The sequence below is a fragment of the Garra rufa genome, chromosome 6 (genome assembly GCF_049309525.1).
Source record: "Garra rufa chromosome 6, GarRuf1.0, whole genome shotgun sequence".
Taxonomy (NCBI): Eukaryota; Metazoa; Chordata; class Actinopteri; order Cypriniformes; family Cyprinidae; genus Garra; species Garra rufa.
This window is the reverse complement of record NC_133366.1, coordinates 35,998,257-36,015,784: the sequence shown is the minus strand read 5'-3', so window position 1 is coordinate 36,015,784 and position 17,528 is coordinate 35,998,257. Positions and strand designations below refer to the sequence as shown.

The 17,528-nt window shown below is 45.5% G+C and overlaps 1 protein-coding gene across 1 annotated transcript in view; it reads right to left on the bottom strand.

The window, feature by feature from the left end:
- Window positions 1-229: 229 nt before the first annotated feature.
- The window catches only part of chrna6 (cholinergic receptor, nicotinic, alpha 6), a 31,957-nt gene continuing 14,658 nt past the window's right edge, over window positions 230-17,528 (bottom strand). Inside the window, exons 4-6 of the mRNA XM_073841743.1 lie at window positions 14,705-14,814; window positions 13,480-14,533; window positions 230-1,277 (exon numbers count right to left, since the gene is read on the bottom strand). Of these exons, the coding sequence (XP_073697844.1) occupies window positions 1,152-1,277; window positions 13,480-14,533; window positions 14,705-14,814 (1,290 nt within the window). The 3' untranslated portion in view covers window positions 230-1,151. The remainder of the gene's footprint in view (window positions 1,278-13,479; window positions 14,534-14,704; window positions 14,815-17,528) is intronic.

Here is a 17,528-nt window from a genome sequence, read left to right as displayed (position 1 = left end):
CCTCTGCCATAGCAGCCAAGTCAAGATAAGCATGTGCGTTTCACAGACATGTGCTACATTTTCCAGACACACACACCATATAAATACACTCATCCCTTGCTGAGTTTAACACAGAGCCAGTAAGACAGAGATGCTAGTGTGTACAACAAAACAGAACTCCTTTTTATTTGAAAGACATCCGTTTAAAAAAAAAAAAAAAAAACATTTTACAAAAGTGTCAGAAGCTGACAAGTGGAAGTGGAGAAAAAATGGAAATGGTGATATTAAAGAGGGATTACGTCTGATAGAGCAAGAGAGAGAGAGAGAGAGCATGAGTGTAAGAGAGGGAGGGGAAGCAGTCATTTTAATAGTCTGCACACTACTAAAAACAGTTAAGGATTTAGATATCATGGTCAATGCATCTGCTTAAAAAAAAAAAAAAAAAAAAACATGCAGTATCCTAGGGATGAGACACACTGAGGAAAAAAACAGATTAATTAATCTCATTCTGAACACAAATTATTTGGCATAAATGGGACCTGATTAGCCATTTTTATCTGGAGTGCAGCCACGTTACAAATCAAAGTTATTTATAGATCACCCATATTCTTGACTAATTCATCCCATAATCACACGGCTCACTGTTTATCCTTGAAGATTTTGGTGAACTAATCTACACAACAAATTTCTTTGTGTTTAAACTGGATTTGCAATTGGCAAGAAACACACCATTACTGTCTTTTACAGATTTTCCTGAGTGACTGTCAAGTAGGTGAGAGAAAATGGCCATGTTGTTTGGTACAAAATGCCACGTGTCGTGTGTCTAATCAGATATTGCAAGTGGAATGTAATTTTGAGTAGTGGACACAGAACACCAATCAGTCTGATTAGTCTTCTTATGGACATTTCAGTGCTTCTGGATAGATGGTGATTAGAAGAAAGTTCACTTGGAGTGGCTGATTGTTAAAAAGGCAAAAAGCAGTCTTTAAGTCCAATTGGTGAGTGGCAGAGAGAAAAACAGAACACCTGATTATTTATTTGCTGTGCGAGAACACCATATAGTTTAGGAGAGTCTTGTTGTAGTGACGGAACACTTGTGTTACTAATTAAATATGGAGCATGTCAGTGACTCAGATAATTATTGGTTGGAACAGGCAAGCTGGCATAGTTAATTACGAGAAGAAGCCAATCAGAGGTTGCAGGAAGAGGCCTATAGTTCCCAGCACACACACCAGCACAAAGACCCAAAGGAAGATGCGGTCAATCACCATGGCAACATACTTCCAATCATCCTCCACCTAAGAAAGAAAGGGCACACAATAAAAAGAGAAAAAAGGAGAGATTGAAGGTTAATAAATGAAAGAAAAGAGAGGTTAGAGGTAACAGAGAAAGAAAATGAGAGAAAGAAGGAAAATTTGAACACAAGAAAGCAAGGTAAATGGAGGAGAAAATGGCAACGTGATGATGAGAATGAGTGAAAAGCAAGCCTGCTGAATGTCCAGAATGCTTTATTCACACTACACGGGGATCAGCTAAATTAGACTGTGCTACTAAAAGCAGAGCTATGCAAAACATTTTCCCTTCACGTATTTAGGCACTGGGTGCATTACAATGCTAATGCGATTCAGTAGTGAGGGTGTGAGCCCAGAGTAAAGATGAAGGATGAAGTGATGAGACTTTCCATATCAAAGTGTGATGTCTCCACTGAGGGATCTAAAGCACTTATTGTCAGTGATGCACTCAGTAAACATTTCCACTGAGAGAGTCGTTTCCGTAAGCTTATGCTGGATGTCTGTGATGTATAACCTGTCCTTCTGAGGGCATTACAGACAAAGCATGACATGATGTCGGAATTTGAGTCATACACTAAGTGGGCACCTTCTTCTAATGGGCAATGTGGCTCTTTATTATGAAGACATTATGACGTGTGAATGAACAAGAGGATGGAACAATGACTGACAGATTGAGTGCATGCGTTGTGATGTAAGTAAAGGTACATTTAAAGGGTTGGTTCAGCCAAAAATGAAAATTCTGTCATTAATTACTCACCCTCATGTCGTTCCAAACCAGTAAGACCTTTGTTTGTCTTTGGAACACAAATTAAGATATTTTTGATGAAATCTGAGAGCTTTTTGACCCTCCATAGACAGCAACACAACTACCAGATTCAAGGCCCAGAAAGGTAGTAAGGATATCCATAAAATAGTCAATATTCAACAATTTCTTCTCTTCTGACACGGCTCAGTTCAAAGATCATTTTATTTGATTTTGGACAAAATTGGACAAAATTTGTAGGAGAAGTAGCGAAAAAACTTTTTTTCATTTACTTCAATATGGAAGACAGGCACATTTGTGGAAAATGACAAATGAGATATCATCAGAATTGCCTTAACCCAGGGACTGAAATAATGTAAAAATAACATAATTTTGACCAGTGTTTTCCAACCACAGGTTGTCGGGTGTGCTGTGGAAAACTTCCTATCTCTATAATATTTTGGTATTATTTTAAATCAATGCTATTGTTCATTGTTGTAGGTTTCACATTTATTTAACCAATAAAATGCATTCAAAAGAGCTTGTGACTAAACCTTGTAACGCCATTGGATCCTCAAATTGCCAGTCAAACACCTTATAATTTTACCCCGCCTCCATTCAGAATGAAGTGATGCCGACTCGCAATTTGAAGACAGACGTCTACTTCCTTACAATACAAGGGTACATAAAAAACGTCTCGGGTTACGTATGTAACCTTAGTTCCCTGAGGGAACGAGACGCCGCGTCTAGAAACGCTATGGGGAACGCCATTGGCGGGCCGCACTCTGAATCATGTCTACAACCAATGAAATGACGGGAGTGACGTCACAGGCGCGGTGACGTCATCGACCAGGAAGTATAAAGCACGTGCGTTTGAAGCCCGCGGCAGCTCTAAGGAATGAAGCGAGCGCCGCAGGGGCGGGAATTATGGTCCGAGACGCGGCGTCTCGTTCCCTCAGGGAACTAAGGTTACATACGTAACCCGAGACGTTCCCTTCCGGGAACTCGAGCCGTGTCTAGAAACGCTATGGGGAACGAGACTACCAACGCCCCCATAATTTCCAGGACCCTGCGCTGTGTCTGCTTGACCAGGGTGGAAAGAAAAGGAGCCCTTGTCTAGCATTCCGCGGACAAGAAGGCCCTGTAATCCTCGGCCCTCGGGCACACGAGGAATGGTAGTCTTCCTCTGTCTGGTCGCCAGCCAGAACGAGAGGCACTCTGCGGCCCTCAGGCACACGCAGAGTCTTAGTCCTTTGTCTGGGGGTTAGCCAGAACAAGAGGGACCGAATGACCACTGTCTAGCACTCGGCGGACAGATGGTATACGGTAGTCCTCGGTCCAAGAGGACACAGCACCCGACCTCGAGAGTGCTCCCCGGCCCACAGGCACACGGGGAATGGGGTTCTACCTCTGTCTGGTTGCCAGCCAGAGCGAGAGGTACTCGACGGCCCTCAGGCACACGCAGAGTCTTAGTCCTTTGTCTGGGAGTTGGCCAGAACAAGAGGGACCGAATGACCACTGTCTAGCACTCGACGGACAGATGGTGTAGGAAGCCCTCGGTCCGCAGACCCACGAGGACAGTGCACTCGACCCCAAGAGTGCTCCTCGGCCCGCAGGCACACGAGGAATGGAGGTCTTCCTCCGTCTGGTCGCCAGCCAGAACGAGAGGTACTCGGCGGCCCTCAGGCACACGCAGAGTCTTAGTCCGTTGTCTGGGAACAGCCAGCACAAGAGGGACTGCAATAACCACTGTCTGTACGGACAGGTGGGAAGTGGTCCTCGGTCCTCGGACCCACGAGGATGGTATGATCGACCTCAAGAGTATTCCTCGGCCCTCGGGCTCACGAGGAAAGGGTAGTCCTTTGTCTAGGGTTCTGCCAGAGCAAGAGGGACCCAAGAGCTCGGCCTGGTGCTCCGCCAGGACGCGAGAGATAAGCCTTTGTCAGCCTTGTGCGGACAAGAGGGCACTGCGATCCCCGGCCCTCGGGCACACGGGGAGGACAGTATGGGCCTCTGCCTGGTAGCCAGCCAGTGCAGGAGGCACTCCTCGGCCCTTGGGCAGACGAGGAGTCTTAGTCCTTGGTCTGGAAAAAGCCAGAAACCAGAGGGACCGAATTACACTCGGTCTGGTGGATTTGCCAGAACGCGAGGAAGATAAACCATTGTCTAGTATTCTACGGACAAGAGGGTGATAAGATCCTCGGCCCTCAGGCTCACGAGGATAGGGTTCTCAACCTTTGCTTGACATTGATAGGTGCAGAGGGAGAAAAGGACCTCAGCCAGGTGGTCCGCCTCTGTCTGGTCGCCAGCCAGAGCGAGAGGTACTCCTCGGCCCTCGGGCTCACGAGGAGAGGGTAGTCCTTTGTCTGGGGTTCTGCCAGAACAAGAGGGACTCAAGGGCTCGGCCTGGTGCTCCGCCAGGACGCGAGAAGATAAGCCTTTGTCTAGCCTTATGCGGACAACAGGGCACTGCAATCCCCGGCCCTCGGGCACACGGGGAGGACAGTATGGGCCTCTGCCTGGTAGCCAGCCAGTGCATGAGGCACTCCTCGGCCTTATTTGAAGGCAGACGAGGAGTCTTAGTCCGTGGTCTGGAGAAAGCCAGAAACCAGAGGGACCGAATTACACCCGGTCTGGGAAATTTGCCAGAACGCGAGGGAAATGGACCATTGTCTAGCATTCCGCGGACAAGAGGGTTGTATGATCCTCGGCTCTCGAGCACACGAGGATAAGAGCAGACCTTCTACTTGGCTTACGTAGTTAGTGCAAGGGGCACTCCTCGGCCCTCGGGCACGCGAGGAGTCTTAGTCCGTTGTCTGGAGAAGGCCAGAACAAGAGGGACCGAACTATACTTATCTTAGCCTTGCTGAGTCGTAAACCGTAGAGAGAGGTACTCCTCGGCCCTCAGGCACTCGAGGAGTCTTAGTCCTTTGTCTGGGGATACGCCAGAGCAAGAGGGACTGAATGAGCTCGGCCTGGTGGACCTACCAGGGCTTGAGAGAAAGAACCTTTGTCTAGTTTTCTACGGACAAAAGGTGACATGATCCCCGGCCCTCAGGCCCACGGGGAATAGCAGTCCCTTGTCTGGAATTGGCCAGCACAGGGGGGACTAGCAGAGTAGTGTGATCCTCGGCCCTCGGGCCCACGAGGATCCGGAACCACTCCTCGGCCCTCAGGCACACGAGGAGGGTGTGGCGAGTAACGACTTCTCTTCTTTTAACTAAAAGAATGCGCCTTGAGAAGTCTCCTCCTGGCTAGGGAGATGGCTGATTTCTTTCGTGAGCGGAGCTTCTGGAGAACGGAGGCTTCATAGAGTACTCTCCAAATGAGAGGAAGCCTGGCAACGCTCGATCCATCAGCTCTTACGCTTGGTGGCTTTTAGGTCAATACCATAGAACCTGACAAACGTCAGGGGCGAGGACCAACCCGCAGCATTGCAGATGTCCTGAATGGGGACACCTGCCGTCAGAGCTTTCTAGAGGCAGACAGCCTCAGGAAGAGCAAGTCTTGGCTCCCCATGGAGCTGGGAGACCAGAGGGCTTAGAAGTAGTAGGAATGGCATCCGTGCTCCATCTACTGATAGCTCTGATCGTGCCACATGCTTTATTTGTGGCCGTATATGCCCAGTGCTCACACTGGACAGATATACTTCCCATGGGTCGCACTCCAAGGATGGAGGTAATAGAGGCTTGAGACCCCTCGGGGTCTCAACCTGAGTGCACCACCAAGGAAACCATATCGACAAGCCTCCACGAGGGGCGTGGTAGGCCAATAAGCCGCCACGAACACCCTCAGGGTGGAGTGAGCTGGTTTTGTGGACAGGTAAGTTTGCGGGGACTCTAGTACTGTACCAAAGGGCAGTAGTCTGGGTCTGGATGGTGTTCGTGACACCATGAAGCAAACAAGTTCCACTTAAGGTTTCCTCGTAGAAGGAGCTCTGGATAGGAGCAGGGTCTCAACAACCTCGGTTGAGAGACCCGAGTCTATGAGTTGCGCCCCCCCAGGGGCCATAACTTTCCACCTCTCCATGTGGGGGTAGCGAACCGCGCCCCCAGCCTGAGAGGGGAGGTCCGAGACCATGGTCGGACTAGCCGAGTCGATGCCGGCATGCTCTTTCCAGGGCTCCAGGGTGCACAGCGATCGGGAGAATGCGTATGGACGCAGCCTCGGCCACGTCTGTGCTATGGCGTTCAGTCCGAGCGGACCTGGAGGCACTAAGGAGAACAGAGAGAACCTTGCGATATCTATCTTCTGAGTCTTTATGCTTAGAATTCTCCATGCTTCATTACTTCCTGATGAAGCCTCGATCTCCCGACCGTGGAGGAAACGTGTGACCAGGGGATTTTGCCCACTAACCGGTTCTGCATCAGGTGGAGTGGGTTAGTCCTGCGGACGGTGAGACTGCAGAGACTCCAGTACTGTACCGAGCGGGCAGTAAACTGGGTCAAACTGGTGTGGGTTACACCGTGCAGTCGACCACTTCCTTTAAGGTCATAGGGTTTCCTCATACGGGGAGCTCTGGAGTGAGGGATGGTCTCGGCAACCTTGATTGAGAGACCGGCCTCTATGAGGTGTGCCCCCTCGGGGGTCACACTTGTTCCAGAACTCCCGGGAGCAGAGCGATCGGGGAAAGGGCGTACAGATGAGGCCTCGGCCACATCTGTACCATAGCGTCCAGTCCTGTTTTAGGAACTGGAGGCATTAGAGAGTACCAGAGGGGACATTGCGATATCTTTTGAGTCGCAAAGAGGTCCACTGAACCTGGACAAACACTCTCCAGATCTGCTTCTTGTACCTTCTGGGTGAAGCATGTATTCCCCGGGCCTCGGCCCCTGCCTCAGCAGGACGTCTGCTCCCACGTCCAGAGATACTGGACTGCTCTCAGTGGCTGAGCGGCCACTCATGACCGCTCCCCAACCAGTGAGGGATGTGTCCGTCGCTAGCGTGACGCGGCGACAAGGAGCTCCCAGAACTGGACCCTGAGAGAGGAACCAGGTGTTTCTTCCACATAGCCAAGGTACGTAGGCAGCGCCGTGTGACCTTGATCTTGCAGAGCGGGTTTCCCCTCGGGGAGAACCCCCTGGTTTTGAGCCACCACTGTAGTGGTCTCATGTGCAGCAGTCCAAAAGGTATCACGTTGGGTGCGACTGCCATAAGACCTAACAGTACTTGGAACTGTTTGACAGTGAGTGACTGGCCTAGCTTGACCGCATTTACTGCAGTAAGGATCGACTCGATCCGAGCAGGAGACATTCGTGCCTGCATCGTGGTCGAATCCCACACCACGCCTAAGTAAGTGGTCCTCTGTAATGGAGAAAGTACACTTTTCTTGGCGTTGAGTCTCAACCCTAGATCTTTCATATGAGCGAGAACGACACCTCGATGTTGAACCGCTAACTGCTCTGAGCTGGCTAGGATGAGCCAGTCGTCTATGTAGTTGAGTATGCGGATGCCCTGGAGTCGCAGAGGAGCCAGAGCAGCATCCACACACTTTGTGAAAGTGTGGGGAGAGAGAGCTAGGCCGAGAGGAAGTACCCTGTATCGGTAAGCTTTGCCCCTAAAAGCGAACCTAAGGAACTTCCTGTGTTGAGGAAGGATGGAGACGTGAAAGTATGCGTCTTTTAGATCTATCGTGACAAACCAGTCCTCGGACCTGATTTGTTGACACTACATGCTTGATAGTGAGCATTCTGAACTTCAGTTTCTTTACTGAGTGGTTCAGTTGCCTGAGATCTAATATGGGCCGGAGCCCTCCATCCTTCTTGGAAGTACCGGCTGTAGAACCCGGATACACCGTCTTGAGGAGGGACCACCTCGATGGCCTCCTCCATTAATAGAGTTTCTACTCCTTGTTCCATTACCAGACCCTGCTCGGGGCTCACCAGAGTTGGGAATACCCCGCTGAAAGGTGGCGGCTTGGCGCCGAACTGAATGCAGTACCCTTTCTCTACAGTGCGCAGGACCCATGTGGAGACATTCGGCAGTAGTTTCCACGCTGCCGAACAATCTACTAAGGGAACCAGTCTCTCGAGACTGGCCTCTGGGTTTGTTTGAGGGACTAGTTCAGGGACCTGTAACAGCGTGCTGGCAGGATAATCCTGAACTAGTCTCTCTGAAGACCCCCGTGGGGGTTGGGAACTCCCTAGGACCGCTACGTTTCCGGGCGGAAGAGCTAGAGAATGATGTTCGCGGGAGATTGCCGCACCCTATAATACTGGCGGGGTTCACCGACATATCTCCTGAGGGCCCGAGAAGATGTGGTCACCGTGTTTTTCTATGGTGCACCACAAATCTCCCGGAGAGGGGCTGCCCTCATCGGCCCTATGTAAATATATTCTTTTTATTAAAGTCGGGCCGTTAGGTCCAAGGGCTTTTTAGACCGAAGCACGATCCTCGGACCGTGCTCAGTCCAGGAAGCCCCCGGTCAGGAGTGTTGCTAATCCCGCCCTCTAGGTGTCACCGGAGGGAAACGGGCTGCAATGCTCCTATTATGAGCCTCTATGTGAGGAGCTGGTACACGGCTGGGGTTATTTTTCCCGTCAAGAACCCCAGACGTATATATTTGCTGATCAAGCCTGAAATTTTATTTAGGCGGCTTGGAAAGCAAAGACGGAGCCTTCAAGGATGATGCCAGACTGGGCGACAGATAGCAGATAGCGTCTGTCCAACCCGCGGTATCATCTAGCTTCTTAGTTTGAGAAGGACGGAAAGCTCCGTTTGGAAGTGCTGACTTAGTCCGCAGGAAGCATAACATTTGCTTTTCTGCGGCTCATACTGCTTATTTAGCTAATGCATTAGTCAGCACAACCACCAGCTCATCATACTGAGGCGATCAGGGGGGGCGGTTGAATACTTTTGACAACGCACTTCACATCGACCTCCTCGGAGGAAGATATGGAAAGCGTTGAAAACCTTTTCTGGAGGGAAGTAACCGCATTGCGGGCTTCCTATCCAGTATAAGGTTTACCGATCCACGAGATAGGAGAAGAGATAGGGTATTTTTAAACACCCGTCTCCCGTCCCTCTAATAGATCGAGCCGCGATCCCAGCGTGTGCAGCAACCGCTCCGCCTCGGCGGAAGCGGGGCCAGACCCGCGAGAAACGCTGGCGAAGGCTCCCTCCTCGAAGAGAGCCTTCTGTGGAGCACCCGCAGTGGAGATTTTTATGCTCACACTGTGGACAGTCAGCCTTTTCGAGGGCTGACTGTGCGTGCTCTACACTCAAGCAGACCGCACATCGACTGTGTGTATCCCCACCAGCAATGAAGCATTGGCAGGGAGGAACACACTATGCTTGTGGCTGCTTGTACCGCCTAGTTTCGTAACACTTCTTTCCCCCATGGTTGCATTTTAAAGGTCATACTACTCAAATAAAAGTCGTGCAAACTGGCACGAAAAAACAGCAGTATGACCGGGACAGACACAGACACAGAGCGCTCTCGCTGAATGACAAAAGCTGCCGCGGGCTTCAAACGCACGTGCTTTATACTTCCTGGTCGATGACGTCACCGCGCCTGTGACGTCACTCCCGTCATTTCATTGGTTGTAGACATGATTCAGAGTGCGGCCCGCCAATGGCGTTCCCCATAGCGTTTCTAGACGCGGCTCGAGTTCCCGGAAGGGAACTGATGTTTGAATAAGTACAGTGTTTTCTTTGCTCAAGAAACACTGTCTATAAAGGGTAATGTTTTTGTGTGTTTGAATGGCACAGAAGTGTCTTAGCATTTGCCGTCTAGTTGTAGCCAATACTTTTGTACATTTTAAATATCCTGTGCATAGATATCATGAGATTTTGGCCAAATGTATTGAACAACAAGAACAACTGAGCGCCCATATAGATACAATAAACTGTATAACCAGTAAAATGATTAAAATGTAATGTGATTAATTTACTGCCTCAGATGCGGCCGTTCTAATTATGGACAAAACACAGATCCGAACAGGTGGCGCTGTGTTCAAACTTTTCAGGTACCTTTGGGACATGCTGTCGATGATGCCTACTAATCTTTGTGCTGATATGGCAAATAGTTAAAAACATATTGAAACTCTTTGGAATGTAAATACAAATGCGTCAGTTGTTGCCTTGGTAACTGTTTTTTGGCAGCCCCGCTTCTACTGTTATTGTCTTTTTGGACGCGATATGTATGTTTGAGTTGTTTTTTTATTTTTTCCCGGCATTGTTTTGAACTTTTCTTAATGCCCTTCTCTGCAAGACACTGCGCTATAATTTAAAAAAACCTTTTAATTTCTCTTTGCACCCTCGAGCTGTTGTTGAATTTTTCTTTCTGCCCAAATATCAGTTAGAGCAAATGTTTCATTCACAGACCAAAGTGTCATTTTTATTTATATTTACCGTATCCGTTTACTGCGCTTCCGCTCAGCCATAGAGAAACTGGTAGCCAGGCAACAGAGTGGCGGCATCATGCATGCATTTTACCAGCCCAGCTCAGCACGGTTAGACCGAATTCCGGGCCGAGAACGGTTTGTAATTGCGCCGTGCCGTATCAGGCTCAGGTGGAAACACAACTGGAACCGTACTCGACCGTTCTAAGAACATTTCGGCCCGATAGTGGAAAAGCGGCTTAAGTGATCAAAAGTTATAAGCAAAAATGTCTATTCCTGGTATGTCATGACCCGTAGGTGGCGCTGTTCCCAACTTTGGCATGGACCCTCAGGTCATGGTGTTGATGCAGCATACCGAGTTTAATTTCAATTGATCAAAGTTTGGCTGAGATACAGCCTCTTAACCAATTTTAGGTCAACTTCCACAAGCTGTGATGTTGTGACTTTTGAACAAAGATAAATATACCAAAAATCTGTTCATTAATTTCTATGCAGCTCAGTCCGAAGATCATGAGCCTATCAGTCTTTGCATCGTCATCATCGTGATACTCTCATTAATGTGCATCAACTGACACAGAAGAGAAGAAATTGTTGAATAAAGTCGTTATTTTTGTTTATATTATTTTGCGCACAAAAAGTATTATCATAGCTTCATAAAATTAAAGTTGAACCTTGATGTCACTTGGACTATTTTAACAATGTCCTTACTCGCCCTCTGGCCCTTGAATGTGGTTGCGTTGGGTTTGGAACAGCATGAGGATGAGTTATTAATTACAGAATTTTCACTGTTTGGTTTAAGCAAATAATTACTTTTCCCAGAAGGAAACAAGGTACAACACATTGACTATTGGAAATCAGACCAGAAACGCATGCAAAAAAAGCCACTAACACACAGTGACCAGATAGTTACATCCACCAGACAGTAATACAAATACTGCTTTATACACCATTCCTATTGTTTAAGGAGGTGCTTCACGGTAGCTAAGGTAGAGAGGGGCTGTGATGTGTTGAACATTGTTCTCCCCCTGCTTCTGGGACAGTTGTTATGTATTCATAGTTATATATAGTTGCTCTGCTCTGTGCAACACATTGACTACAGGACCAATACTCACGCCCAATGAATCTAGCAAATATAGAACAGGAATTAATACGACAGCTCAGAAACAGCCATCCCACGAGTTGAATGACTGTGCGCTCCCTCAGGCTGTTACATGCCAAGAGATAGCCTCCACAATCCAGTAAGAGACACGTTTCTCAGGCTGCACTGTACAATAAGCTGGCTGGGCAAAACTGACAAAGAGTTGATCAAACAATTGGAAAGGTCTTAGACATATAGTTGAATAGTTAAATCTGATGCACTGCAGATCTCTCAAGGGAACCCCACAGATTTCCTTACGGCATTCTAAAAGTTCTGCTAGACTTTCAGAATTATAAAATGCAGACTCTACCATTATGAACTGTTGAAACAACACTGAGCCCACAACACTGACCTCAAAGCCCACAGCTCTAGTCAGGGATGCATTAATTTCCCTTTTGGTTGGCTGAGTAGATCTGTTCGCAAATAGGAAACACCAAGGCTGTTCTACTAGAAGTTTGATGATGTCAGCATACCATGTTTTTGACAATGGCTAAATGAATAGCCTTGGGCCACTGCTGCATGGATCCATCTTTTCCTAGCGAAGCATGCAGATCTGTTTTGGATAAAAACATAGTACACCTGGCGATTCCATGCAATTCTTAGAGACCTATACTGGCATAGGATATCTATGTAAACCCTTGAAGATTCCATTCCCTGACACAGGGTCCTCTATAGGAAAAGTGGTCTTCCCCTGCTTGGCGCAGTGGCACCCTTTAGCCAACCCAGGCTCATTGGAAATATGTGCCTCTTCAAACATTTCTGCAACACTGTAATTATGTACCTTACTGCACGTTTCGTGTCATTTTCAATGTGAAATGTTCAAAGAGTGGCACTAAAACACACGTTCAATACATGACGTTTTTATTCCGCTAACACAGGTACGCACTGTTGCGTTTTTATTACTGCGGTTGTTTAGAATTCAAATATCCAGGGAGTTAATGCTCGATTGTGTTGGAAATATCCCCTACACCAAACTCAACCCAAAATTTAACCAATAGTGATAACAAATGCAAAAGTGATATAAAAATGCATTTGTTTATGCAACCGTGCTATTTTAATGACCCGTAGGTGGCGCTGTTCCCAACTTTGGCATGGACCCTCAGGTCATGGTGTTGATGCAGCATACCGAGTTGAATTTCAGTTGATCAAAGTTTGGCTGAGATACAGCCTCTTAACCAATTTTAGGTCAACTTCCAACAAAGACTGCTATGTTGATGCAAACGTGGTATTTTAATTTTCTTATGCAGATTTGAGCTGTTTTGTCAGAGTTTTACCGGAGATCTTCATCGCTCAGATGCAACGGCGTATCTCGTGAGCTACCAAGCAAACCTACTGAATTAGAAAACTCAAACATATGAAGCTGTATATGTGATGACAACGTTCAAAAGCATCAGTTTTTTTTTTCAGTTTTGCAGAAATGTATGTAGAAGCATGTATTTTCTAATGAACCTTTATGAAAGACTTAAAGTTGTGTTGTCTGTTCTCATCAGAACATGCGGACCTCTCTGTTTAAAGTGAAACTGTATAATTGGAGACAAAGGCCTCCAGTAATTCTAGGGAGTGTAGCTTTTGCAACTAGTCACAGCCCTCTAGTAGACATTACATTGCACATGGTTCACCATTCGGCAAAACAGAATCCTGCCAAATGAAACTCCCTTTGTAAAAAGAGCTCTTTCCATGGGCCTAGATATGTCACTCCCACCATCCGGTGAACAGGATATACACAGATGGCTGGAAAAAACATGAAGCCTAATTTGACTTCTGCTATTATCGGGGCCATCAGCCCAAGCAGGCACAGAAGTGCAGTTTCTGCCCAGCTGACACGACCGTGAACAATCTCTGCTGTGACAGAAAATCTCTTTTGCATGTGGATCCAAATTTCATGTCAAGGAATAATAATTTTGGCATTGCGTTTATCCAGAAAGCACAATTTCTTATAGTCAATGTGTTATACTGAGTGGATTGACTGAATGGGAACCACTTTACCTCTTTGGCTTTGTTGCGGCTCCTCATGTTCTCAGCAATGTATTTCACACTTTCAATAGCCTGTTTGATCTCCGGTGACACCACAGAGAAAGCCACAACTGTGTTAATAGCCTGTGGACTCAACTGACGACTCACTTTCCCACAATCCCCCTCAGTTGCCTCTTTCATCGGGTGGCATGGGCATCCTCCTTTCTTTCCTTCTAATGCTGCTTTCCCCTCTCCAAATTCCAAAGAGTTCATTGCTCCCTGTTGAGATCCACTGTTTTTCCTCTTCTTGCCCTCTCGTCCTGCTCCAGTCCCGGACGAGCCCCCACTTTCCAGTCCTCCTTTTCCAGAGGACTCTGATAGATCGAGAGGCCGGCGCATGAGCATAATGCGGGGTAAAGCTCGGAGGAAGACGGTACGGACCCAGCTAGGCATAGTGTGGGTCATAGGGGTGCGATAGTGCACATTCAATACAAAGACGGTGATGACAATGGAGAGGGTGACGAAAATCATGGTGAAGAGAAGGTACTCGCCTATCAGAGGGATCACGAGTGAGGTGGACGGGATGGTTTCCGTAATGACAAGAAGGAACACAGTGAGAGAAAGGAGTACTGAGATGCACAATGTCACTTTCTCACCACAGTCTGATGGAAGATAGAAGACGAGTACTGTTAGAAAGGAGATGAGGAGGCAGGGGATAATAAGGTTGATAGTGTAAAAGAGGGGTAGTCGCCGTATGTAAAAACTGTAGGTTATGTCTGGGTAGATCTCTTCACAGCAGTTGTACTTGATGTCGTGCTTATAACCGGGTGCATCAATAATCTCCCACTCTCCACTCTCCCAGAAGTCTTTGAGGTTTACCTTCGAGCCAATAAGGACCAGGTCAATCTTGGCCTTATCGTAAGTCCAGGAACCAAACTTCATAGAGCAATTCTGATAGTCAAAGGGGAAGTAAGTGATGTCCATAGGGCAGGATGATTTAAAGATTGCAGGAGGGACCCAAGTGATGGTTCCATCGAATTTCAAAAGAGCTTTGGTTTTGTCCTCCACCAAGAAGTCCCCAACGGCACTGTGTCAGAAAAAGAACATATGAATGTTATGACTGTTGGTGCATTCATATTTTATTTTCTCAGACTGCTAGCTCTGACCATGTTCATTTGGCTCCAAATAAAAAAGGACCTTGAAAATATCACTAGAATTACTATAAATGTAAATTCATAGAAGTGAATTCTTGACTCACTTGTTGTAAAGTACAATGTCAGGCCTCCAGATTTTATTTGATGGGACTCTGATGAACTCAATTCCATCAAACTCTGCTGGTGACCACTTCAGCTTGTAGTCATTCCATATCTATAACAAAATCACAAAAATACACTTTTAATTTCATGCTTAAAGAAATGGTTCACCCCAAAATAAAAATTCTGTCATTAATTACCCTCATGTCGTTTCAAACCCTATTTATAAGACCTCTGTTCATCTTCGGAACACAAATTAAAATATTTTTGATGAAATCCAAGAGCTTTCTGACCCTGCATAGACAGCAATGCAACTACCATGTTCAAGGCCCAGAAATATTCAATGTGGCACCAGTAGTTCAACTGCAATTTTTTTATAAGCTACTAGAATACATTTTATGTGCAAGGAAAACAAAAATGACTTTATTCAACAATTTCTTCTTTTCCATGTCAGTCTTCAACATGCATTCAGTACTAGTATTTTTCTTAGCGCACAAAGGGTATTCTTGCAGCTTTATAACATTACGGTTAAACCTCTGATTAAATAGACCATTTTAATGATGTCGTCACTAACTTTCTGGGCCTTAAACGTAGTAGTTATGTTGCTGTTCATGCAGGCTCAGAAAGGTCTCAGATTTCATCAAAAATATCTTAATTTGTGCTCTGAAGATAAACAAAGAACTTACGGGTTTGGAACGACATGAGGGTGAATAATTAATGACAGAATTTTTATTTTTGAGTAAACTATCCCTTTAAACCATGAGCTAAAGATTAATGCACATGCTCCAAGCTTTGGTGCCCATACAAGTGACATAGTTTTAATCTGGCATTTACACTTGTATGTGTACATCTGTCATCTGTGCCCTGTCACAACCTTTAAAAGTCTTTGAGTGTATTTTTGTATCTGTACATCTCTCCGTCAGCAGAGAAAAAAGAAAGCACATTTTCTGCTTGAGCTGGCATGTTGTTTATTGAGGTTTGTTATCAAATGTGTATACTAAGGTGTAAATGTGTATAGTAGTGTATTTGCAGAGTTGTGTGTTTGTGCCCCTTTGTCTCATTCTGTGGTTTGTTGACATGACTGTGTAGAGATATGTTATTAGGATTGCTGATCTCTCTGTGTTCAGTGATATCAAGCATCCTGCTATCAGGCATTGCACAGACTTATTGTACAATACTACAGGGCTTAACAAAAGCACATACACATTCTCAGAAAAAAAACAGCAAATATTTTTTCCCCAATCCAGCTAGTGCAACACACTCTCAGTAACAATATGAAACAATGTATCACACAAATCATTCTCAACTATAAACACAAAATGTTGATTTAAGCAGGAAGTTCAATAGTAATGCTGGAACATGTTGTACTTATTATTGTAGCACTGAAAATATTTACAGTATCTATGTAATATAGATCTAACAAGATTCATAGAAACCCTATCACTTTTAAAGCACAAAAATATTTTCAATAAAGCCAAGTTCATATCATGCATGTATCTACTTGGAGGATGAAAAATAGGTTTGCTAAATTAATAAGTTCAACTAAATAACTAACGAAAGTATGTTTGCTGACTGTGAAATAACTATTCATAACAGTAGTTTATTATTATTCTGCTGATTGTTAAAAACAATAAAGTGAAATGTTTGATCTAGTTAGACTAAACTCTTTTTGCACATATATTACCATCTATTTAACCTCTTTCTTTCCATTCGTTTTTGGAGACAACTACTGCGCAACTTTTATATTTTCCATTATTTATTTACAGTATTCAGTATTCATACCCCTTAATTTTTTTCCGCATTTTGTTATGTTGCTGCCTTATGTTAAACTGCTAAATTACTTTTTACCCCAAATCAATCTACACTCCATACACCATTATGGCAAAAAAAACAAACAGGTTTTTAACATCTTTGAAAATGTATAAAAAAAAAATGATTCCATTGCATAAGTATTCACACCCTATCTGGGACAGTTGAAATTTAGTTCAGGAGCATTCATATTGCTTGTAGATCTTACTACACTTCGAGTGAAGTTAACCTGTGGCAAATTCAGTAGAATGGGTATGTTTTTGAAAGGCACACATGTCTTAATAAAAGGTTTAACAGCTGAAAATGCATATCAGAGCAAAAACCAAGCCCCGAGGTAAAAAAAAAAAAACGCCTGTAGAGCTCAGAGATAGGATTGCATCAAGCCACACATCTGGGGAGGAGTTCAGAAAAAATCCACTGCATTGAAGGTTCACAGAAGCATAGTCTCTGTTACCCTTAATGGAAGAAGTTCGAAACAACCATGACTCTTCCTAGAGCTGGCCTCCTGGCCAAACTGAGTATTTGATGGAGAAGGACCTGGGCTAGAGTGGTGACCAAGAAGCTGATGGCCACTCTAGTTGAGCTTTATGATCATATATGCAGACTGGAGAAACTTACTGAAGGACAAACACCACTGCAATATTTCACCAATCTGGGCTTTATGGTGGTTTGGCAATACTCAATCCTCTCCTCAGTGAAGAAACATAAAAACACACTTGGAATTTGCAAAAAAGCCCCTGAAAGGACACTCAGACTGTGAGAAACAAGATTCCGTGATTAACCTCAATTTCAAGCATCATGTTTGAAGGAAACCAGGCCTCTGCTCATCACCTGCAGAGTACCATCCCAAACGTAAAGTGTGCTGGTAACGAAATATACAGACGAAGAATGGCAGATATCTAAGAATATGAATACTTGTGCAATGTATGAAGTTTTGACAGTTCTGTTTTTGCTCTATCATTATGGTGCATGGAGTATAGGCTGATGTGGAAGTAATTAAAAAAAGTAATTTTAACAATA